General features: G+C 38.5%; 1 protein-coding gene across 1 annotated transcript in view; it reads left to right on the top strand.

The window, feature by feature from the left end:
- LOC108759716 (irregular chiasm C-roughest protein) overlaps nucleotides 1-18,099 on the top strand; it is a 46,433-nt gene extending 28,334 nt beyond the window's left edge. The window contains exons 5-13 of the mRNA XM_018505282.1: nucleotides 2,068-2,219; nucleotides 2,694-3,004; nucleotides 3,996-4,236; nucleotides 11,151-11,306; nucleotides 11,658-11,908; nucleotides 12,405-12,637; nucleotides 14,665-14,794; nucleotides 16,333-16,425; nucleotides 16,513-18,099. Of these exons, the coding sequence (XP_018360784.1) occupies nucleotides 2,068-2,219; nucleotides 2,694-3,004; nucleotides 3,996-4,236; nucleotides 11,151-11,306; nucleotides 11,658-11,908; nucleotides 12,405-12,637; nucleotides 14,665-14,794; nucleotides 16,333-16,425; nucleotides 16,513-17,253 (2,308 nt within the window). The 3' untranslated portion in view covers nucleotides 17,254-18,099. The remainder of the gene's footprint in view (nucleotides 1-2,067; nucleotides 2,220-2,693; nucleotides 3,005-3,995; nucleotides 4,237-11,150; nucleotides 11,307-11,657; nucleotides 11,909-12,404; nucleotides 12,638-14,664; nucleotides 14,795-16,332; nucleotides 16,426-16,512) is intronic.
- The last annotated feature ends 8,408 nt before the right edge of the window (nucleotides 18,100-26,507 follow it).

Genomic DNA, 26,507 nt, shown 5'->3' with positions numbered 1-26,507 from the left:
TGTGTGCGTTAAAGCTCCGTGGAAAAAAAGAAACTTGATCCGCTTATGGGACTTCACGGACAGTAGGATAGACAGAGAAGCGAGTAAAGAGCAGCGAGAGAACCACATTGTATTGACGATAACGAACGTTAGTTACCAGTCGCTTTAACAGCTTTTATAGCTTTCGCAGCTTTTTTATAGCTTTCACAACGGTCGTCGTCGCGCCACTGTTCGTAAAAAAAAAAAAAAAAGATCCGAATGCAAGTGAAAACTGAGGAAGCGACGAGACCGGCGACATGATTTTCCGTGTTCTCGCGCGGCGTTAAGTAACGAGATGACAAAAGTAACAAAATCTCCTATCGTATCAGTTTTTAAATGATCTCTCATTACAGCAGAGAAAGGATCGTATAATATTCAAGGAAATGTAGGAAACTCAGATAAGAAATAACTTAACTCGTTGGGCTAATTAATTTCGGATACTAATTAAATTTGCGTTATTTCATTTCCGTGATCACAATCACTTTGATAAATTCTCGGGTTACAGAAAATAGAATGATACGACAAATACGTTCTTATCATCGTGTAGTTGAATTTCCTGCTCTCTACCCAAATTATTACATTTATTAATAAAGCAATTAATATTAGCAAATTAGAAAATAAATCTGAAAATCGGAGCGTGTATATAAACTCTTCGAGAAAAGCTTGTTTCTTGAAATATTTTTCCTCTCTCGCGCTAGAAATGAGAAATAACCCCCTCTGATGACAAATACATATAACGTATTACAACTCGAGATAGAAAGGTATTGCTGGAATCATAAAACTTCTTTCAATCTCGCTGCAAAGTAAAATATCTTCCTAAAGTTAGATCGTGTCTTCCGTAAACACTATAGATGCGTACGCGAAAGAGTTGAACTTTGCCGGAAGATACGAGATGACCTACAGACATTTCGATGTTTATCGAGTCGTTATGGCACGGTATTCGCGCGAATGTACGTTGCACAACGCTTTTGCCGGCATCTTTGCGAGGTAAATTGTCTGTCGGACGGCTCTACGGCTCCGATAAAATCGATTGCAATGCGAGGGGTGAAGAGCGCGAGAAAGGAGGGAGGGGGTTAGCAGAGGGTGGCGAAGGGTGGTGGGTCTCTCTTGGCTAGAGACACACGAGCTTGGTAAGTCGTCGTTCCGGTTCGATTCGACTCTTCTCTCACTCACTCTTTCTTCTTCTCCCTGATTGTACGCGAAGGCCGTTTCGTCGCTGTGAAAAGCGCAGCCTGCCCTCTCCCGTTTATTACCATTCGAAACGACGACGCTGAGGCTCTTTTCCTCGATTGTGCGGCCAAACGATGCTCGAGATAAATCGCTCAGATCCTTCGTGAAGATGCCTCAGTTGGCAAAAGTCGAGTGGCAAGAATAGCTCGCGATAAAGAAACGTCATAAAGTACGTGTAAAATGTCAACCGAACCAAATTTACCGTGCTCGTTGATTAATTTAACATCGACTTCTCTCTACATTGTAAATATTGAGAAATTAATCATTTTTCAATTATAAGAATGATCGAAAATGAAATTAAATTTGAGAGACAAATAAATGTTAAGATAATTTTTCATTTAATTTTTAATTAACTAGGACTTTTAGCTTGAGATCTAATTAACGAAATGTTTATCAAGTGTTAAGAGAGAAAAGTATTCAGTTTAAAAAAAAAAATCAAATTTAATTAAAAAATACGTGCACATCTTGCATAATTTAGAGATATCTCGTATATATAACGCGAGATCAGCCGAAAAAACGGGTATGGCATTGAGTCGCAGAAGTAATCGTTTAAATGCATCGCGTTATTAAAAAGTCGTATTGATCCGGAGCGGGAGATGGCGACGCTAGAAAGTTATAGAACGATAGAAGAAGAAAACGCGATTTGTGTGTGCGTGTGTGTGTATGCTGTGAAAAACGTCTGATAATCCGTGAGTTTTTGATCCACAACGTCGGCTTATTACACCCGTCAATGGTCAAATAATTATAGAGGATAAAGAGGAGAGATGCTATTTTAGACCGTCCTCTTTAAATGACGTTTATTTCGCTTTTCTTTTCCAGGTGGTTTATCAACAAGAAAAAGGTGATCGGGGACTACACCACGGAGATGATTATTCACAATGCTACCCGTGAGCTGCACGACGCGACCGTAAAGTGCGAGGTTTCGAATGAAGTCGGTAAAAGCGAGGAGAGCCAAACCATGGATATAAGATGTAAGCAAAAAGAAAACATTCCCGTAGGAAAAATAACAGTGGAGGTCAATAGTTTCTTAGAAACTATCACGTGTTTTAACATGGACTTTTTCTTCGATGCTTAAATTCCGCGAAGATTCCAACGTTCATTTTGTGTGGGGAAAAAAATGATAGTTTCAACGCAGTGGTCTGAAAATACCATCGCGCAAAGATATAAAATAGAGCGTTGCGCGTTTCGTACGCGCGCTGCTCGAGACCACGTTAAGAGAGAATTTCGTTTTATCGTAAAGCCGGTACCTTACAGACGTGTTAAAGGAGCAATCGCGGTAACGATATAAAATATAGTGCCACGCCGCGGAAACGCGCTCTCGAAATAAGCCGCGCCGGAATAGACGCGCGGCAATAAGGAAGTAACATTTTTTCCCCTCCCATCTCGCGAGTTCATTTTCGTGCGAGAGCTGACCTGGAGGGGGGGTTAAAATTGAATTTTCTCAGACGGCCCGCAGTTTCGGCACCCGCCGCTTTCCGTGGAAACACATTACGGCGCCACGGAGATCCTGCAGTGCGACGTAGACGGGAATCCAATGCCCGAGATCGAGTGGTACCACGAGGATTCGGACCGAATGGTCGCCAACAGTCCGAACATAAGCGTCGTTGTGAGCTCCGACACTGCCGGCCGTTACTACTGCAAAGCCCGTGTGCGCGGCTTTCCGGAATTAACTGGCCATGCCAACATCTACATTCGCGCGCCGCCCAGCATAGTGTCGCAAAGGATCCAATATGTGCCTGACGAAGGAGTGGTCAAGGTGCGTACACACATACATTGATGGGACAATGTTCTTTGATCCGCTATCGGTCGGTTAAATATCATGCTCAGTGCGACTATCATTCGCAAAGGTACGCGGAGCCCAGCGCGTAATTTTCTTGAGTGCCGTCGTGCCGGACGTTCCGCGCGTGTATATTATGAATTATTATTACATGGAAACATCCCTCCTACCGGAAAGATCTTTTAAGGGGACGGTAGTTATCAGGAAGCACTCAGTATAATTTACTCTGGATAATTTAGCTTCATCCGCGACGTGAAAATACACTTGAGAGTCTGCTAAGGCGATCAACGTACGGGGTGTTGACATGTTCCGAGTAGTCTCGATAAACATTTTCAAAACGAGGAGAAAAGTCCGTATCAATGTCCGACCTGAAATGCATTTTTATAAGCACTCTTGTTGATATGATAGCTCAAGTAGAACAACAGGTTACGATAACATGAAAATGATGTTAATATGAATCGTGACTGATAAAAGTGACTTTTAATAATCATTTTGATGTCATCATGACTTGATGTTCTACCTGGGAAGTTATGATTAAGCAATATGTACGTAACTGACGTAATAATAAACACAATAAGATAAACATCCAAAACTCACTTCACTTAAAATTATATCGATTTCAATCTTCGTTGAAAAAGGTGTAGACGTTTGCGGACATATGTCGATACGAATTTTTGTCTCGTATTTCAACTGAGAATGAACTGGCACCCAAAGCTCGTCCAAGCGTTTCGCCAGCATTCTATATACGTATCCTCACGCTGACACAGGAGTTCACGATGATCGCGCGATGCCATTCCCACATTTTTCTCTCTGCCGATGCTTGAAACACTTTTAGAGGAGACCGAAGAGCGCGGGTCACCCCGGTTGACGAGGGTGAAAGACCGGGGTCGCCGGTGAGGGGTGGAATGGGACTCGCGCTTAACCGCAATTTTTTTATTTCACCGGCATTTTTCCCCGATTTGCTTCCCAGGTTAAGTGCACCGCGATATCCGTGCCAAAAGCGGAATCGGTGGTGTGGAGCTTCGCCGGTCGCGAGCTCAATTTCACGTCGAACAATACGCCGTTCTACGTGCAAGAGGAATACGCGGCCGAGAGGGTAGTCAGCACTGTCACCCTACTGGATCCCATATCGACGTACTTTGGGGATTACAACTGCACGGTTACGAACAGCTTCGGCACGGATTCTGTCATCATCAAACTGACAGCACACAGTAAGTGTTTGATATCTGATAGATTACTCTCTTACTATCGTCTGATCGCATCTCATCCCTAGATAAGCTTTCGAAGATCTTGCGAATTCGAACGTACATATTGTTTGATAATAGATTCATTTAGCGAAGGATTGCCAAGAATGGTAAAATGATTTTTCCTTCCTTTCTCTCCATAAAGTTTTAATTTTAATATTTTTGCTAAATACCGTTATATATAATTTTGTACGACAATATAATTTAATATTTTTTTGAACGCTAATTAAATAATTTACCGATAATCACAAAGTGAATTTTTCTCTCTTTGTCTCTTTTTTGCTAAATATTTAAATATTTTTTATATAATTTTATACGATACTATAGTTCAATATTATTTAAAAAGCTAATTAAATTCAATATTTTATGAAGTATTTATGAAATGAACATCGCGTATTTATGAAATGAACATCTTCTTTTACAATCTGGAAATATCAATCTGAGTGAATCATTTAGTGATCATTTTCTAGAATAAAATCTTTTACGCAATCGCATAAAATTTTAATTCAAATTCCAATTTTACTTAAAATAGAAGATCTTTAATCTTTTTAATGTAAAAATAATTAAAAAATTAAATTTTGCTTCCTTGCATCTTTACAATTTACTTAACAAGATCCCTTTTTTAACTGGAAAATAATGTATATACATCGAATGCTTCCTCTAAAGCATTTTTATTTTTAGTATTAATATTTCGTCAAATGCGCAAAATGTATTAATAATATTTTCTGTATTAAGTTTAAGTTTTATATACTCACCATCACAGCGACGATCTCGGTCTTCTTTGAATAAAACTGGCGACGATGTGCTCTTGATGTGCTTTTCGATACACTTCAACCCGAGATTAATTAAAACATCGATGTTGTTCCTAAAATTAGAAAATATTTAATTCTTTTAATCTAAAATTAACTAAGAAATTAAATTTTGCTACCATCTTTATTTTAATCTTCATATTCTATTTCTATATTTTACAATTAGTAAAATCCTTTTTAATATTTAACTAAAATTATTTATTAATATATACATCTGTGTTTTTCCTCTGAAGTAATTTTATTTTTAGTTATCATTTTTATGTGTATCACCAAATACATTAAACGTATCTATTATTTAAATTAAATTTAAATCTTCGTATACTCACGATCACAGTGACAATATCAGCTTCGATTGATGCTTTTTCTAGTGATTAATTGAAACATTGATGTTTTTCCTAAAATTAGAAAACTATTTTGTGAAATTTGAAAATAAATTAACTAAAAACTTAAATTTTTTTTTGTATCCTCACAATTCTGTTTAGTAAAATTTTATTTATTTAAAACTAAAGAAATTTTATTATGTACATTAATATTCTTCCTCTAAAGTAATTTTATCTTTAGCCAATGCATGATCAAATACGTTAAATGTATCTATTATACAAGCACACAAAACAAAATTTGATGTTTGATCCAGAGATTAGGTCATGATATTCTTGTATATATTGAAATCTAATCCGATGTCCAAACTGCTCCATTACACAGTCACATTTTTTTATCGATGAAAAATAGCTCGATTTTCCAGTATTTTTCGAACCATTTATGGCCTGGTTTTTAGTATGCAAGCTGAGGTGAAAGAGAGAAAGTAAGTCAACGATAATATGCAAGTTTATAAAGTTAATATGGTAAGTTAAAAAGTACCAAAAAATCGAGCTGTTTCTGTTGATTAAAAAATGGAGCAATTTGGACGTAACTTCGGTTTCAGATCAAAATACATATGAATACTACGATTTAATTTCCGGATGAAAAAAATTTTTGTGTGCTTGTGTCATCTGAATTAAATTTAAATTCTATCATCTATTTTCTATAGCTGGACATTTTTAGAACGCAAAGTAAAATGAACACATTTATGTTTAATATCTGATGAAAGGAAGGAAAAAAAAATTCTAATGCAATTCTAAGTAGTGCAGGAATGAAAAACGGGAGAAAGTTGTATATCTTAAAACGAGATGAAAGTTACATTGATGAATATTTAATAAATTTCATTGGTGTCAATATTTAGACAATTTCATTGATCAATATTTAATAAATTTTATTTTTAACGTCCATTAATGCTCGCTTTTATAAATTTTCATCTCGTGGCAAGATGAACACAATCAACCTGCTCATCTTTTATATACTAACAATCACTGCTTCTCTCGATCGAAACTGATGACAATCCCTCGATGCATTCCAAAATTACACTCGCGGATATAACAATACTCATGGATTCTCCCGTTATCGATCACTAAATTAAATTACTAACGATATGACTGATTTATCACCCGATACAACGAGATGACGCTTCCGGACTCATTCCCGACTTCCCGTTGTTTTCGACGTTTTTTCGATCTAATGTTTTCGTGCGACGCGAAATTCCGCGAAGTCGCAACACCACCGATTCCGGGAAGACGCGCGGCGCGAGCAAACATGGCGGACACGAAGGCCGGCCGTTATCCGAATATTCTGGATGAGCGCCGAATCGTCCGTCTTCATTGATCCACTCAACGGTGGAGGTTTTTCGACGTCTCCTTCGATGCTTTTCGATGTTCCGGGATGCTGAATGACACTCGCGACGCGGATGAACGAAATATGGGAAACGGATGGATTTTGTCGACGAATCCTACCCGCGTCGCGTGGCGTCGCGTCGACTGCGCGCAACACGTACCGACCGGCAGTTGAGTGAAATTCAGTTACGGGACCGCAGGTAACTTCGCGCGTTCCGTAAAAATTCCAGACGGACCGCCGATTTCGAGTCCCGAGTGACGTGTTAATCACGATCGCGCTGGTCAATTAACACACGATTGCTCGTCGCTAGATTCAATATCGCCGACACTCGTACGCAGAATTTATCGGAGCTTATCCGGTAAAAAGACGCTAGAAACCGCAGCGATTGCGATCCGCCATGTCCCGAAGAACGCGCGACACGTAATGCCGCTCTTAGGCGGTTAACAAAATTTGGTAACGCGACCCGCGGCTAACTTCGCGCGCTCCGGAAAATTTTTCGATGAGACGACTGCTGATTTCGAGGCTCGAGAGACATTAATCTGATTAATCGTACGAGCCAATTAACACATCGTGACAATCACCCGTCTTGAATTCAGTATTCTAGACACTTGTTTATGCACAGGGTTTATCCAAGCGAGTAAAAAGACGCGAGAATATACGATTGCGATCTGACATGCTTCACTGAGAAGCGCGCGACACGTAATGCCGTACTAGGCGGTTAAAAAAATTTGGTAACGCGACCCGCGGCTAACTTCGCGCGCTCCGGAAAATTTTTCGATGAGTCAGCCACCGATTTCGAGGCTCGAAAGACATTAATCGCGATCGTACGAGCCAATTAACACATCGTGGCAATCACCCGTCTTGAATTCACTATTCTAGACACTTGTTTATGCACAGGGTTTATCCAAGCGAGTAAAAAGACGCGAGAATACACGACGATTGCGATCTGACATGCTTCACTGAGAAGCGCGCGACACGTAATGCCGTATTAGGCGGTTAAAAAAATTTAGTAACGCGACCCGCGGCTAACTTCACGCGCTCCGGAAAATTTTCCGATGAGACGGTCGCCATTGTTGAGATTCAAGAAACATTAATCTGATTAATCGCGATCATGCAAGCCAGTTAATACATCGTGACAATCACCCGTGTCGAATTCAGTATCCCCGACACTCGTTTGTACGTACGTAGGATTTAATGGGATGGGGTAAAAAAAAGACGCGAAGATACGCGACGATTGCGATCCGACATGCACTGGGAAGCGCGCGACACGTACTGCCGTAGGCGATTAGGGAAATTTGATCACGTGACCGCGGCTAACTTCGTGTAAGATTTTCTAACCGATCGAGCGCAAAGTGACGGGCGCCGATCGCAAGAGACATGTTGATCGCAATTACACGGGCCGAATAATAGATGATTTTTACATCGCTCGGCTCGACATTCCCGATACTCGTTTCTACGGTGAATTCACCTTCACTTGGGGACGGGTAAAAAGACGAGAGGATCGCAAAACGCGGCGATTGCAATTCGACATGCACTCGGGAGGCGCGCGTACCATCTACCGGCCGGTGATTAGCAAAATTCGACACGTCATCGCGGCTAATTTCATGCGACGCGGTGTTTTGCTAAAATGCCGAAAGGATATTAACACTGCCGACGGGGACGCGTAAAACTACCCTTTACATGGGCACAACGCGTTGTATTTTCCCTTTTAAAGCGCATTCATCAGAGAGCAAAGACACTTAGACAGAAAGCATTTATTGTTATTGGCGTATTTTTAACATGTCCCCTATTCTGACTTTCCTGAAAGCTTATGAATAGCTTCCAAAGTGAAAATTATAAAGTATACATTTTTTACAAATTTTTATTTTACACATATTAATCGTCGACTAACAGGTGTCTTTTTAGAAAAGGGCTAAAACAGACTACTCACCGTTTTGCATAAAGGGCTAATTTCGCAAAAAGACTACGACATTAATACTTTTAACTCTTCGCCAGCAACTGTGGTTTTTAAGGACACCATCAACATTTTGATTGTGAATTTTGGTAGATAAATTTCTTGATAGATAAATTTAAATCTGTGAAATAAGTAAAATACAATCCGATTTCTGATAGTAAAAGTTCTTTTTTAAAGCTTTGACACGTATATCAGAATTTTTTTAGATTTTTATATAATTTGAAATAATAAAAAATTTACTTTAAATAGGAGAATCTTCGAAAAATACAGGAATTTTTTTATTATTCCAAATTATATAAAAATCTAAAAGAATTCTGATGTGTCAAAGCTTTAACAAAGAATGTTTACTATCAGATTTCTCGAAGACTCCTATTGTTGACGGAAGGAATAAAATTCATGTTATCGGTGGGGTTAAAATGATTCAAATAACATTAAATTAAAAGATCAAATCGGGCGAGCTTATAATATTCAATCAAAATATCGGGATTATCCCATTAAGATCAAACCTGCTAAACATAAACTAATAGTAACATTACATCAATGTTATAATTGCCTACTCAATAATATGACTGTTATGAACAACATGTGTTATATTATGTTATATGTATAATGTTGAGTGGGAAATTATAATATTAATTATAACAATACTGTTAGTTTGTATTTAGCGGGAATTATTTTCTTCTCTAATCGTGGTAGCAATAATAGGTGTGTATTTCTAGAACAAGAAATAATGGGGTTGATCGAAACGCTACGTTTCGTTATAAGGCCATCTCGTAATAAAAGAGTACCGCGTCGTTGTAATTTTAGACGTATATACTTGAAGGACGAATGTGTAATTCACGCCCGTATTGTCTCTCGCCGAGTAATTATTAAAACAAAAGAAGGATATATTAAAGGCGTTGTTACAAACGAGAAAGTCCTAATTTTACAATTGTGATATTAACGATTATGAGAAGCCATGTTTGCTTTTGAGAAGCAAACAATATGAGCTAATTGTAACTCGACGCGAATATATATGTTCATATATGTACATAGGGTATATACACATTTGTTTTATAGTAACCATTCGTACTTTCTAAATGTGAAAGAAAAATTTCTCTCAAAAGCTTTCTCGCGTGAGAGAACAAAATATCTTTTATTTTAATAATCTCGATATTTTTCCGTTGGGGAAAAGTGGACTTTAAATATTTTAGTAACCTATATAATCTAAATTTTTTATGATGATATAGATATATTATAGAAAATATTTATTAAAAAGTCGTTTTGATATCATAAGCGTAATGTAGATCTATTACGGTAACCTATTACGGTAATTACGAAATAATATTAAAAATTTATATAGTTTTATTATTCTAACGTTGTAAGCGTTTTCATTGTTGATATAATGGAAACTACGTAAATTTTTCTCTTTGATTATACATCAAATTCATGGAAACAGATGTAGGTCTAATGGACATAGACAGTGTGTTATAAATCGGTTCGCTTTTTCCAAGAAGATCGAAACTGTGTAAAGTAGTTTAAGAACGATTAGGGAGTTGAAATATTACCAGAGTCTCTTACCGCGCGTATTCACCGAGATAACACCGGTGATATACGTAGATATTTTGCGTACATTTAAATAAAAGCAAGGAAATGAGATACTTATCTAAATGTCTGGTTGAACGTATGTCACCGTGTTTATTCAAAACATTTTTAACCACTGTTTACTCAAGAAAATGATGTGTATTTCCACTTTTCGGAATTGACATTGTTTCACAATATAGCTTCCCATAACTGTAAGCTTCTTGAGCAGAAGTCAACGGGACTATCGTTTTATACAATAATTTCAATTCTTTTGTATCGAGACTTTTACGATGTTCCGGAAAATCACAATTTGTAAGAGTAATACGTCCGTGACGGAAAGCTTCATCACCATTCGATGCTTCTAAAAGATCAGAGAGATTCTGGATCAGCTCATTTGCGCGACTAACTCTTCATTCAGTTAATGATTTGCAAACTACTTTAACCGCTACTCACGATCAAATAATTACCTTCGACAAATGACTCACTATTAATGTATATATCAAACGTTATAATCTCTTTTCGAGTCGCTACGTAATTGCTGTTACATTCCGCGACTTAATTCTAAAAAAGGGAAAGATAGGAGTGTAAAAACTTCCGTAAAAAGTGGCACAGTTGATAAACATGACTATCGAATTTATTACAGCGGTAAATAGAAGCTTACGCTTAATCTGCAAAAGTATGACAAAAAAGATACACGCTGAAGATTCATATATTACTGTTATTCAAGCGAAAGGTCTGGAATTCGATGTTATTGACTTGTGCCACTTTTCAAGCAGCGATGCGTATATTAATTAACGCGCCTCGCTCTTCTTCATATGGTAAACGAGATTTTAACCAGACATGACGCTTAGCGTTGATTCCAGTCGATTGGCAACTGATCTTGATCATCGCCGGGCTGGTTGTCTGCGTGATCCTAATTGGCATAATAGTCATACTCATTCTACAATGTCGCGATCGTATTAAGCAGCCACGACCGCGTACGGCGCAGAATCAAGAGACCGATTTGCGTAAGTAATGGTGATGTTAATACATACAAAATATATTGTATCTACAGAATGTTACAAGAAAAACTGGGTTAAAACCTCTTTAGACCTGATTTTAACGGAACCAAGTTAAAAAATCTTTTTTATTCCATTCAAATGTACTTTAATAAATAGTAAACAATTGATTTTTTCAAAATTTTGACTGTGTTGATAGAATTAAATAATTTCAACGGATAACGTCTTCAAATTTGATGATTATATTACAAGTTACTCTGATTCTGAAGGGATTAAAGTAACGAATGTTATACCAATTCAATTATTGAATTTTTCAAGACATTTGTTCAACCTCGTTACCTCTTTTCCTGATTCATATAGAGGAAACGGATTCTAATGCCGATCGATACAGAGAAAGCGATAGGAGCAGCAACCTCTCGGATGTCAAAGCGGACATCAGAGCGGGATCCAGTGTCAGCAACGCGGAAAGTGTCACAGCCCTTGACAGTGAAGGCGAAGGAAGTACCAGAGGAGTAAACGCCTTGGCGCTTGCTGGACCAGTGCCGAATCCATTATCCGGTTATCGTTACAGCGCTGATTATACTGAGCCTTCCTTCCCGCCGAAGAACAACGTAAGTCAATTTAAAATACTTGCTCTCGAGATACTTTAACAAACGATTGTGAGACTTTCTAAATAAATTTGAAGAAAAAGATCCAACGATTTAAGAATAGATTTTGAAAGAAAACTTTTAGAAAAATATTTGTAGAGATATTTCCCCTTTACACGCGGAAATAATAAAACTGTTTTGTTAAAGTATTTAAAAATTTAGTTAGATATAGATCTGAAAATAATTTCTTTGGACCATTAAAATAATTATGTAAGACTTAAATGTTTAAGCGTTCTATATAATTATTTTGATGGTCCAACAAAATTATTTTCAGTTCTGTATCTAGCTAAATTTTTTGTTACTTCAGCAAAATCGTTCTTTCCGTGCAGCATAGATTTCCAAGGAACGTCCTAAGAATGTTCCCGAAATGTCTCTCGGTTAAAGTGTGCTGTATGCGAGTCGTTATTTATGTCTTATTTATTCAGTATTAAAAAGTGAGACGTGGCATCTGTTTCTGTAGGATGGCAGTAACAACAACGGTTACGTGCCATACGTTGACTACACTCGCGATTATATGCCACCAACGACACAGAGCATGGGCGCTTCGCGAGAGTCCTTGAGCAGGATATCCACGAGTGGTATCTTATCATCGAAAAAAATCGGACTTAGCTCGGCCAACCTGGGTAGCTCGACTCCACAGACAACGCCGATCGATCCGCGATTTTCCGCGACATATGGCAATCCCTATCTCAGGTAAGACAGATCTCTCTGTCGCTTGTTCACACTGAAAAAGAGTTTATTAAATTTTAATAAGTATTCGTTTTATACTACTAACTAAATATTTACTAAATGTATGTTTCTTTGATACAAGAACCATTAATTTGATTTAAATACAGCTTTTTGTTAAATAAATATTTATATACTGTAAGTAAATATTTCATTAGTACTATTTAAAGAAATATTTATATTAAAATTTAGTACATTTTTTTCAGTATTCAAACACAGGCCAGAAAGAAAACAAAAATTTATTACTTTATCATTAATCGATACTAAAAACTGTCCCTAATTTTTCTAAAAAATTATCGCCTCTCAGATATGTGAGACAATATACAAGAAGAGCGATAGTCTCAGTGTATCTTTACTGTAATATAATTCCTTTCATGTAAGCCAAGGAAATAACCTTCGTTCACGCTCGATCAAAGTTCCAAAATTTCTGAGAGTGTCAACATAGTCACGAGAGTCTCGGAGCTCGCGCGGATGCTTCGGACTAATTATAATTGGCTCGTGTCATTGATCGGCTGCGGATACCTTAGGTGGCATCACGTTCCGTTTACGTATACGTCGCGCGACGCTTGTCATCCTCGTGCGCGGGAATCTCACGTCGTACGTGCCAGGAATGCGTTCGTCGCGAATGGCTAAATTAGATATGAGAGCGAGGCACGGCTGTGCCTCGCACGAGCTTCAGGAAATGCTTGCTCCACCTCAAAAAACGGAAATACGATGATTAAAAAATCAACCAAGATGCGAGGGAGAATTCCTCAGAAAAACAGAACGTAAATTCTATTCAAGGTTTCGCGTAAATTTTGTTTGCGACTGTATATTGCATTCTGTTTTTCTCGGGGGACTTTTAAAATTCTTGTTTCGCGTTGCGTTCAGTGGTCCTTCTTTCAAAATTTTATACTCTTCCTACAGAAGATGACCTCGAAGAAAGATAGAAGCGTCCCACTATTGTGTCTCTATATATATAGACACAATAGTCTACGCTTCGCCACCCGCATCTGGCTCATACGTGCCTTTCCTTACCACTGTTTACCTTCCTCCGCCAAAGATGCAAACAGCAACAACCTCACGTGTTTTGTTTCAATTCAGACCCAGAATCCAAGACTTCTTCCGAGTCGGACTGGAGTACAAGCCGAAACGAGATGAGACGACTTCCTCGGTTGACCCGGTCCGACAACCCAAACTAGGAGTGAATTCGTTACGATTTCAGTTCAGGTTCGCGGTTATAACGCAGTAGAATAAAAGCTGACAAAGAACTGTCAACACGTGGAAGTCTCTTAATATCATTCCTTTTTGAAACAGGGAGAAGTATTTCAAAAAGAAACGCTTTGCAATGATAAACATGACTGACGGAACTTTGAGATATACTTCTTTGAAGTTTAATTTTACTTTTGCAATTATCTTTACTCCTTTTTAAGATTTAGGGAAGACTTCTCCTGCCCCTCCTTAGCTACGTCCATAATTATGAGTTTCATTTGTAGCGAGGTGAAATAAATATTATTGAACGCAACAGTTAGAATTTAAGATATCCTCTTGCGAAACAAACTTTGCTAATTATTATTTAATTTTGTAAAGTGTCAAATGTCAATTATTAATCATTAATCAAGTGATACGATGAATATACATATATTCTCTAAACTTTTTTAAGTGAAATCTTACTTTAAAGAGTAAAAACCGAGCCAAATGGAAAAGAGAGGCTCAATTTTCAATGTTCAAGTGTGAGAATTGACTCTACAAAATAAGATTCATTGTAAAAGTTTCAGAGTGTACATGAGAATACATTTGACGATGCATTGGGTGCTCACGTAGCGAAAACGTTGATGTACTCGTGACGCCTGGCAAGAAACGAAACCGCGACGAATTCACTGGGAGTCAGATTCAGTTACCGTTTGCATGCTTGTTTCTCGCTCTCTTCTCTTTCCGCGATTTAAATTCAACGCCGGGAAAAAGCCCGATTTCCCGTCACTAACGCTGCATTTCTTTCTTGCAAACGAATACAGAATGTCAGCGGCCGAGCAGCTCCGACACGCGCCGCACACAGCCGTGCCGGGAGTCACGCCGGCACCACCGCCGTACACGCAGGCAATGAGAATGAATAGCTTGAATACCTTGAACGGCGCTGGCCCTCAGGTTGGTACAATAGCGAAATGTATGTCAAATTCCTAAACGTAGTTACGCCGACACCGGAGTGCCGCGGCGCTTCATGCAACTTGGGGTAGATCGGGAGCAAACTGTCAATATTGCAAAGCCATTGCAACTGCGCGCGCGCTACTTTCATTTTGCAACGTTAATCCTTTCCCGTACGGCCCCATTCCAATTCCCCGACGCACGTAAATTTCTGCCTGGTAAATTGTTTTTGCCTGCTCTCTGCATCGCATACCTTCGCGTAAGACACGATGGACAAAAAGAGCTTCGCTCGCGGAAAAAAAAAGAAGAAATTGAAAATCTAATAATCAGGTAAGTTGTATTTCGAGATACGGGTTCGGGTTGGCTTTCATTGACGGTCCGGATTTAATTTTAGAGAATGTAAGCTCGGTATTAAAGGATGCATATAAATATACGGATTTCGGTAATTACACAGATGCGCATGGATTGCGATAGAATTAAATTGATTTATTTCTTGCCGTTTGGAATTGTTTTATTTTTATATTTAATTATTTATTTTTTTCTTTGTGTCAGAGCTAACAAAATTCGCAATATTGATTTATTACGCTTGACTTACATTCCGACTTAACCAGGCATGCTAATTAATGTATGTATATTTCGGGGCAAACGAATGGAGTAAAAAAATTGTCCATAACGTAGCGTACGGGGCAATTGAGCGAAATAATAGCGTAAGCCAGTAATAATGTCACACGTTTGAAAAAGTATAATGCTTAGTTGCTATGGCGAAAACGTAAAATTTTCAATTTTTTTCCTTTAGAATCGTAGAAAATGTATAATAACGTAGCTGAAATTCGTATTACACAGTTTCACAAATCCTTTTATTTCCCGAAATGAGAAAAAATATGGCTTTTACCACTTTTCCGCTCACATATTACTCGCTGGATGTTTTCATACTGTATAATTCAATCTTTGCACTATTTGAGGCTTTATAGTTTAATGGATATAGATGGAAACACACACACATTAGCTCGAATATCTGTTTTATGTTTCTATGGAGTTCGTGTAATTAAATATGTATGTCGCGTATCATAAAAATATATCACTGGTACTTCAACTTTTATATATGTACAAACTAACGAGATTTTCAAAAAAAGAAAAAAATTTTATTTGTATATTATTTATATGTAATTCTCGCCTACAATTAATATAATTTGTTTGTAGAAAATCAGAATTTATAGAATCTGTGATTAATCTCTTCTTTATTCAATGAACATGTCAAGCGATTTATTTCAACATAGCTCGTTTTGTATGGGGACATATATCTTATATATGTAAATATGTATCTTAATTTAAATCTATGTAGATACATATCTTAACTTAACAAATATCGTTCTCGGTGCAAGGGAGGTTTAAGATAAATATTTAAAGAAGCTGTGTATCTTCTTAAATTCAACAGAGGAAACATATCACGATTAGAAGCAAAGTAGTATCCGTAGGATTTAACAGCCGAGGTTAAATGCGATAACGTGACTCAGGATACCGCGTTCCTTTTTGTTTTGCAGGCTCCATTGTCAGCGCATTATATCACCGGCGGTCCAAACGGGGCCATGGCGACGGTGAAGCGCACATCCGCGGTGGGCACGTTAGCGACGCACGTATGAGGCCAGGGGATCTATCCGAATTAGAACCGTCGATACTCGGGCCTAACTGAAACCACCTTCGAACTCGGCCGTGCCCTCGAGACGTCCCGCTACTCGCTCGGTCCGCGCCCGGCGACGTTGAGATCGACGACGCGCGACGCACGACGTCTCGTTGATGCATCGGAACAGAGTCAATGTCGTTACAACCAGACCCGTCACGCTCACGACACGGAACGTTATAGAGCGGAATGCGAGCGACTTGTAGGACGAAGGTCGCAGGGCAGCTGGGGCAGCAGGGGTCACGGCGGGGTCACGGACCGAGCACAACGAATGGCCGAGAATGGCGAGGCGCTCAAACATATCGAACTGGTGCTTCGGCAGTTGCAAAGGGCCAGCAGAGATCATCAACAACTCGTGCGGCAACGTCATTCGGACGTACAGTACGAGATCGGTAAGCGAATCAACGAGAGAATCTGGCATCATCGTTATCATCATCACTATCGAGATGGACGCGAGAGTTCGATCGACGCATCTAGAACTTGGTCCAGGTCCTCGAGCAGCCCGTGGGAATCGGACGTAACTTTAAGGAAAACGCAACCGAACGTTACAACGAGATTGCTAACGAAGAGTCGAGATTATGGAGGAACGGCGCAAAGCACGATCAACATTCTGAAGCCGGTCTCCGGACGCGTTCGGGATGAAACTGCGGACACTTATCAAGAAATGAAATACGTTTCCGAAAGTGTCGGCTGGATAGACGCGCGGGAAACGCTTGGTGCGTGGAGTCTGCCTGGTGGAACTTCATCGAGCAACGACCGAAGGACATCCTCCACCGTCGTTTAACGCGGACAGGATCGGCTTTGTGCCGAGATTCGTCGATCTCGGCGCAAGAGGGTTGCGGAGGAACGTGGGACACTCGAGAGAATCGAGATGAACCGGAGACTCTCTCTCGGGAAGGAGGGAAGGTGTTGACGTGAGAACGACTCGTGAATGCGACTCGTTCGTGTTAATGATACGCTTACGATAGGAACTGCACTTCAATCGAAATCAAACTATCTCGCTGCGCGATGATGAACGACGCAACGCATGCTGAAGAGACGGCCGGTGCGAAAGGGACGCCGATATCGAAGGGAACTCTCCTTTTGGGTCAATAAGATTAGATTTAGGACGACGAAGAGCGCCGTGAGTAGTGCTCGGAGGATGTTCGTGAGTACGAGAAGAGAGAGAGAGAGGAGGGAGGGACGATGTTGGTTGGGTTCGTGGATCGAAGGTACTCTCTTCGGTCGGTGGCGAAAACAGACCACTCGGTATCGACAATCTTCTATTGACGTACTTTAGATCTTCTATATAATAAGCGTTTAATAAGACTCGCTCGAGCGGAAAAGCGATGGGAGACGGAAGGTCCGAACGAATCACGTCGCGAATTGTTGCTGTCGCGGTGGTAGCCGAATACCGGGGAACACGTCGCTCGTGACCGACGACACGGTTATTTTCACGAAACCTCGAGGGTTCTCTCCTCGAGGTTGAAAGCTTTATCGTTGAAGCCGCTTTCCCGGTGATTCGTAAGCCGGAGCTGGGTTTACGCTTGACATTTACAGCGCGCCAATTCTATCTGACACTGCCCTTATTAGCGAGGCCGTAACAACGAGAGTAGTTATTACTTTTTCGCAGCTAGCATTTTAAAAAATCTCTCTCAACGATATCAGTTAATATTCGTAATGACGCACTTCTCACACTCTTTTCTAAATTTTTTAATATATTTCACGAAATTTAAATATAAAAATATGATAAAGAGGTAAGAGAGATTTTTTCGATCGAAATTACAAAATTTACTTTCGCCTCTGTGTACTAATAGCTTCTTCAATAAGATACTCGAGATATTCGCGTTATACACGTTGTAGCACAGTTGAATCCGAATGTCAAGCGCCAACCTACTCTAAAACGGTAAACATCTCGCCTGCCACTCCGATGTTCACTGTGTCGCGCTGCCTTTTTGTATTTGTAGGGAAAAAAAAAATAAATGAGAGATTAGCTTATAAGAGATGTGCTCGTGCAACATCCGCGGACTTAAGGGCGCACGTTAAGGATTAACGACGACGCCGCGGCGGCCACGTGGCTTTCGTAGCGATGATAGATCGCGACAAGTTCTCGTGGCTTCGCGTTTCTTCCGGCCTCAAGTTCCACGTGCGACGGACAGGTAATTAGTATGCGCGAGTACGCGCGAAGGGAAATCGGCACCGCGTGTTTTGCGGCTGCTCGCATTTGTAAGATAGATAGCGAAAAATCATTAGGTATACATATATAAATATATTATACACCTGTTGTCAATATGAGCATAGGGCCTATATATAGTTTGATGGCACTACGTGAAAGCGAATTCTATTTGAAATAAGCTCGTTCGCGCGGGATGGGACGGCTTTATGTAAATAATTATTGATAAATAATTATTATGTACGTATGGGGAACGTAACGGGAAATACGAAACGACGCGATCCTTCGCGGTTTTGTCGCGCATTTTTTTCCAAAAAGAAGATGAAGGCGCGCGACTAGATCCGCGCTCAACTTTACTCTCTCGTAACGCATTATGTTGTCATCTTTTCCATAGCATTTGTCCTTTTCACTGCGACGCGCCGAGGTTCGTCACCGAGGATCGGAAGACGCAGACAGAGAATCGAGGATGACTCGATAAATTCGTTTCTTATTTTTCTAAAAATTTCGATATATCATTTTTAACTAATTCTTTCGTATACAGTAACTCAAAATTTGCAACTCAAAATACTACAACAAAAAAGTTTTAAAAATTAGGTGAAAAAGTAATATGTAAATTTTTATTTTGAGAAATAAAATTTCTGAGATATAAGAATTTTAATGTGGCCAATTATAGAGTACATTTAAATGGTCATTTGTTAGTATTAGTGAACACGCTGAAGTTCGTGCTCACTAATACTATCGCATCATTAATGCACATTTGATCATCTAAATGTAACTGGCCCTTTAAGTCCTTGTTACCTAAAAATTATCGTTTAAAATAAAACTAACTTTTTTACTCAATTTTTTGAGAACTTTTCTGTAATATTTTAAGTCGTGAATTTTAGGACATTCTGTATATTCCTTTTTTTCAAAATGAGATAATACATGCGATTTAAAAAGTATGTTGCCAGCAAGATTGACAAGTAAATTTAATTTTCAGATTAAATCTTTCATGATATATTCCTAAGTTTAGAGTCGCTCTAAAAAATAGTTGCTCTTAAAAATTTTAAAGAGTGCGACCTATCAAGTCTCCTGATCTTACATCCGCCGATACTCGGGAACGATCAATAGCGCGAGCGATCCTCGATTTATTATAGTGCGACCGAGAAAAATGTATCCTGAAAAATACTACGTCGTGATGTATAGAGCGGACATAAAGGATACCATTCATAATGATAACGAAACAGGGTAGCCTATCAATTATTAAGACAATTTCAAAAATCGAAGGCTGCACACTACAGACTGGGCCGTACGCGCGTATCCTGCACCGTCAGGATAAAGATTAAATTCGCGCGAGAGGAATCCTCGAGACGATTCGTATTACCGTCGAGAGGGAGAAGGGTCGAAATTATTATTAAACGATACCGATCGTCGCACGTTGAGGAGCTAAAATTCCGACGATCGCGAATGCGAATTCGCATTCGCGTCGTCGAGGAGATACCTTTATATCGTAACGTCTGTAACATAACACTTCTGTACATATCTGGAATTATTGCTCACCGTATCTCGTAAGATTTAGTTAGTTTTGTAACTGTGAACCACTATGTGCATACATACTTCACTTGATGAGGGGCGCCTCGTGACGAATGTTTCGCCCTCAAGGGACAGAGTTCCCGTTCATTCGAAAGGACATCAGCCGCGTCTCTCTCTGGTAAAAGGGCTTTGCAGATTGGACGAAAAATTACACGGCTTATCTCCTAATAATGACGGTGACTTTTTCCTCTCGAAACAAAAAACGCGTCGTCGAAGTCACCTGGGCAAGGCTTTAACAAAGGCTTTAATTTAATATTAACGCATCGAATGTATTAACATCCTTCTTAACTGTCATTCACGTGGAAACACAGCAACCATCAGACCTTTACCACTTATTATTAAATTATTAATCGAAATTATCCTCTTTCTCGTTACATCGGATTAACGCGTCGTTCTTTTTTACCTCCTACATGCCGACAACACAAACTTTCGACTTACTCAGAACAAGTAGAAAAAAAAAACGCGATATTTTAATTAAGACTCTCGTCGAGGACGATGTACGGTGGAATTTTTTAACTTTGCGTGAATGACAGTTAATTGCTTGATTTCGTCGACGCGTTGTTAAATCATCGATGCGGGCCGTTGACAGGGATTATCGCGAATCATCCATCCGAGGTTTCGCTTCTCGTGCATCATTCGATCATTCTGTACAATGTTCACGCCGATGTTACTGTTAAACTATTTAAGATTTCGGGATCTTCAGTTTGTGGGGCGCGCACATGACGGCACTGTGTGCGCGCGGAATGGTGAATAATGCATATATAAGTATCGTGCTTGCAAGTGGTACTCTCGACTGCCGAATGTACAGACGATGGATGAGGCAAAAGGAAATCATCCGGGTAACTTCATCGTAGATGCATTTGGTACCGAGAAGTTATACATACAGAAGTTACATACGATTTCTATTATAACAAAGAGAAAAAAAAAAGAGAAAAAATGTAGATTAAAGAGGTATACACGCGAGAAGTAACTACAATCAATGTACTGGATGGTCCGTGTGGCGATGTTAAAATTAGAAAAAGTTTATGTCGTTTAAATCTTAGGAGTTTACGCCTTTTCTGCCGTAGGACCATCCTATACGTATTAATTGGTTATCTGTCAATTATTAATTGAATTATATCAATTTCTTCGCCTTTAGTCAAGGAACGCGGGAAATGGGTGTAAGCGCGATGGCGCGATCGCGTTGTTGTAAAGTCAAATTTCCTAGGCAATGTAAAAGACGGTCCCTTTTAAGCGAAACGCGAGCGATAACGTTCGCATAACGAAAGACGATAATTGCCTATGGGGGTGGACGAGGATTTTTCAAATTTGTTGATACTTTTCATACTTTACGACTAGGAATTATGGCCTATTACTACTATTACGCAAAGTTTATCCGCCGGCTCGGTCGTTTTTATACGTTCTCATCGTACAGCCGCGTTTCGTGCGAGATCGTAGAGCACGTTTCAAATCAGGTCGAAAACTGTAAATAATTTATCGGAGTAATACCTTAGAGCGGCATATGTCGTATATCGGAATTTAACTCACACTTTTCTATCATTTCATTTGTCTATATTTAGACTTTATTAATGATATAATTTCGTTTCTCTATTCAAAAGATAAAAATGACGAAAATCCATTGTCACTATTACACGAGTCCCAAATGATTATTTTCATAATCTATTTAATAGATATGAGTGATCCTTTAACGCCAAAGTCTCCATAATTTTGCGACTTGTATAATATTTCAAACTTCTGATTACTACGTAAAATGTACGGTATATAAATTTCATAGCTCTTTTAGTAGGTTTCAAAAGTTATACGCTACGACTGCATAAATATGCTAGACGTCAAGAGGATCAAATTAATTAAAATGTAAATGAAATCAGTAAATGCGATGTTGAAGAGTTAAAAGAACCGGACTGAACTCGTCAAAAATATGACGAGTATGCCTTTCTAGGGTAATGACGTCCGACTTTGCCCTATCTTAAAAATCGCGAGTATTAAAAAGGGCCGAGTCGGCTAAGAGATTCGTGAATGGGAAAGTGACTTTTTAGAGAATGAGCGCTCTCTTTGCGTGCTACTGCGAGCTACGTAACGTGGCAGTGGATTACATGAATATAATCTATTTCGAATTCGACTGAACGACACACATAGGAGATAATATATACCCCCATATTTTTCTCGATGTTAAGCTTTTTCTCAGAACGTATATGGAACGTAAAGTGCGTCTACGTGAATCAATTGGAAAGAAAACGACGTCGTCGTCGCACGCGTCATTCAACATCGACGTGTTTGGTGTTTCGCGGCGGCCGGATGCACTCAAAAGTCAAACAAAAAATTAAAATGACTTTATTTCGATTCTTAACGTCAATAAACAGTCAAATTTCGTAACCAAGGATCATCATTTTGACTTTCATGACGTCAAAATAAAGCCATTTTGACTTTTCCTTGATTTGATGTGTTCTTTGCTCAAGGAACACACAAAAGGCAATAAAAAATCGAAATGACTTTATTTTAATTTTTAACGTTAATGAACAGTCAAATTTTGTAACAAAAAATCATTATTTTGATTTTCATAACGTCAAAATAAAGTCATTTTGATTTTCTCTTGACTTGGGGTGTGTTCTTTGGGTGGGCGATCGTTTTGAAAGTGCGAGTCGTGAGTCCCGATTCAGAATGATCACTTTCGCTCAATTACCAGGAGGAACGCGTTTATTTCCGCGACAAGAGATCTTTTTGCCGAAAAGAAAAAGAAGATATTAAATTTCTTCCGCGGTCTTCTCGCGACCGCCACTGTTAGAGAAAGGGAAAACGAGGAATTTAAAAGAGAGAGAGAGAGAAAGAGAGAGTAGCCATCTGCGAAAAATCTATGTTACGTATCTTCCGTGCGTGTATGTGTGTGTGTATATGTGCGTGCATATATGTGTGTGCGTGTGCTATGATCATTTTTCAAGGGAAATCAGATCTGTCAAATTGATTACGCATTCGACGTAATTTATTGCATTTTAATAACATTCGAGACACTCTCGTGTATACTCGGGAACAAGTAACCGACGTCGATCTGTTGCTGTCATTTTGTTTACTTCGCAATACGTCATACAGAAGTAGGGCAATAATGAAAAAAACATTATTCCGAAATCAGTCAGGAAAACTCGCAGAAAAAGAAATTACTAGGAGCGAAAAAGATAGGTCGCAGTTGTTTGCTACATTAAATGTCTCTTTTAGAATGATCATAAATTAAATGCGGTTTAAAGATTCTGATTCACTATCTGTTTTTCAACTTTGATACCAATACTTATTCCTCTAAATAAAAAATTAATTTCTTTTACTCGTTAGTCGTGATCTTCCTATTGAAATATAATACATTTTAATAAGATTTCTTTACGGAACCAATATGTTGAATAAATCAAAGAAATAATCATTTAAATGCAAGGCTCATATCGGAGAAACTGAATCAATGAAAATTAATAAGCGCATTTCCATCAATGCAAAGATGCACAAATAGATCGATAAATTGCCACGTAAGGGTACAAAAGAATTCTTGTACCGTGATCCGACGCCGACATTCAACTAAACCACCCTCGAATCTCATAATTTACACATCGCGAAACATATCCACTGTGTATTTAAACGCTGATGTTAGCGATATTTATTGTAGCGATTATACGGTATTATCGATTTAATGGCAATCAACGTAATTTACGAAATAGAATTTCGCCGTGAACGCAGAAACATAATCGTATATAAGATGACACGTCGTTTTACTCGAGTACAAGAAATTTTGTTAGAAGTACCGATGACGCGAGTAAACTTTGAGAAACGATCCTTCTTTTTGGATCAAGTTCGCTGACCACATTTCTGAACTGATGACTCATGTCGATCAATTAATTCTTATTACAGCGGCTGGGCAATTAACTGGAGATTAAATCTTGAAACATATATCAATAGCAAAATTATCACTATGATAGTAACTAATTCGAAGGCGACTTAAAACATCAACCTGACAAATAAGTGTAAGATTTTTTCTTTCTCATTTTGACACACATGTATAAATCACAGAATTTAATATTAATTTTAGACAGTCAACTCTATTCGACCAAGTCCCTTCGTCAACATAACGAAATCGCACAAAAAAAAATTCATAGAAAATATACAGTCACATATTAATTCCACTACAAACTGAAAACAATGGATTTGCATCGCAATATTATCGTAATTTTTCAGCGTGAAAAAACTTTTCATCGGAAAGAAACCGAGAAGCTGAAAGATTTTTTTAGATTTTTTTCAATGTCGAACTCTACAATCAAATCGCGTGATTTCCGTACACGTTTAGCGTGAGAATAAATTTCATTTTGAAATGACGTGCGTCCAATTAAAAGTACGTCAGACACAACACGCTCGAACGCATGTAACATATCATGTCCATTACTCGTTCGTATCGCGAAGCCTCGATTGCAATTACCGCTATCGATTAAATTAAGATTGAATTCCGAATTCCTCGCATGTACCTGTAGCATTAAAAGAAAAAAGAGAACAAAGGGCGCGAGTGACGCCGTCAGAGATTATACACGCAATGTTCGCACAAGATCTTCCGTTAAAAAAAGAAACGCGCGAACGCGAAAGAGAGAAAGGGAAAAATGAACGAATGAGAGCGCGTTAAGTGTGAAAAGGGATGAAAGAGTGAAACATTTTCTTTTTTTTTTTTGCAATAGCGCGCCTTCGGTATAGGATTGTAAATCGGTACGTAATACTCGGCTACTTCGATTTCTACGTCAAGACAGAGTATCGAAACGTAAACCGAGCGAGATTATACCGGTTTTACATCCCTGATTAAACGCTAATCTACGGATTGCATGTACAGTAAATAACGACATATAAGTGTAAGATAAAAATTGCCATAGCGATTCGTAACTGTCCCGCACCGTGCGTAGCGGTACACGTTGAAGCGCTTACCGTATATATCCCAACGGCGCGTTATTGCAAAAAAAAAACTCCCTAATGCGTGGGTGAGTCCGAATACTTTATTACAACGCAAAGTGGTCAATCTATTTCGATATGACAGTGTGCCAATAATTCTTCATCCCAGTGTAGCTAAACGTACATCACGTTTTTTCATTCGTTTCACTGTAACGAGGTCTCGAGAATCCGATCGTGGCCGCGTAATCGCATTTTTTTATTCGACACGCGCATGATATTACCGTAAGAGTGTAAGTACAAAAATATTACGACCTATTTACTTTCGATTTTTCATGTTTCTAGCACGGTAGAGCCGATACAAATATCATCCCCATCATTCCCCTTGGCTTATCCATCTTTTTTTTTTTTTTTTTTTCTTACGTGGCGAAATCTCTATCTTATTTGTCTTATGCACGAGTGAGGACAAAGCACGATTTGCAACGATGTAAATAACGTAAGCTGTATCAGAAGTCCCTTGTTAAACAGAGATTTCTGATGAATTAAAGCTTCAAGCGTGAGAGCATAGATAGCAAATGGTTAAAAAAATCTTCCATTTGATGTTTAATTCTGACAAAAATTTGAAAGCTGAATAACGATTACATGTTGAAAATGCATATTTGTGATAGATAACGACGTGCAATTCAATCTTTTCTGTGCAAAAAGAAACAATCAATTTCAGTCTCGCGAAAAAAAGAATTATCGTCGGGAGGATATGCGCAATTTCTGATACACCCTCATACATTTACGCGGAGCGTATTTCTTTTCAATCGTGTAAAAAGCCAAAGAGATTTTATTTTACGTTACATTACATGTGTATTATTTCAATTACGTCCTGTACGTGGTCGCATGATTTGTGTGCACGTTCACCGAGTGCTTTAATTACTTTTATTATTAATTATTCCTTTTTACACACGCATATTATACTTCCGTATATGTGAGACTGGTGTAACTCAATGTATCCATTCCTTTTACGAAATTTTTAATTAATTTTTCGGACTTTTCAAAGCAAGATATTTTTACTTTATCTGATGAATCGTGTCTTCTTCTTTTGATACAATGAAGTCAATTATCCATACTTGTCAATCAAAGCGCTTAAAAAATTTTATTGTCAATATATTCGAAAATAATAATTTTTGTCAATTAATTATTATCGTTATGTATAATTAAAATAAATATGTCTCCCTTTTTCGTATATTTATTAGCATGTATACGAATCTTTTTAGTTGCACCAATCACAGATTTTGGAAATATAATATCTAGAAATGTGTTTTAAAAAACGCAATTTTTACTAGCAATACGATTTTATAACTTGAGAAATATAAATATATATATATATATATATATACAATCTATTTTATCATGATGTACATTTTATC

This window comes from Trachymyrmex cornetzi, unplaced genomic scaffold (assembly GCF_001594075.2).
Source record: "Trachymyrmex cornetzi isolate Tcor2-1 unplaced genomic scaffold, Tcor1.1 scaffold204, whole genome shotgun sequence".
Lineage (NCBI taxonomy): Eukaryota > Metazoa > Arthropoda > Insecta > Hymenoptera > Formicidae > Trachymyrmex > Trachymyrmex cornetzi.
The sequence above is the reverse complement of the archived record's forward strand: the minus strand, read 5'-3'. Positions and strand labels throughout refer to the sequence as shown.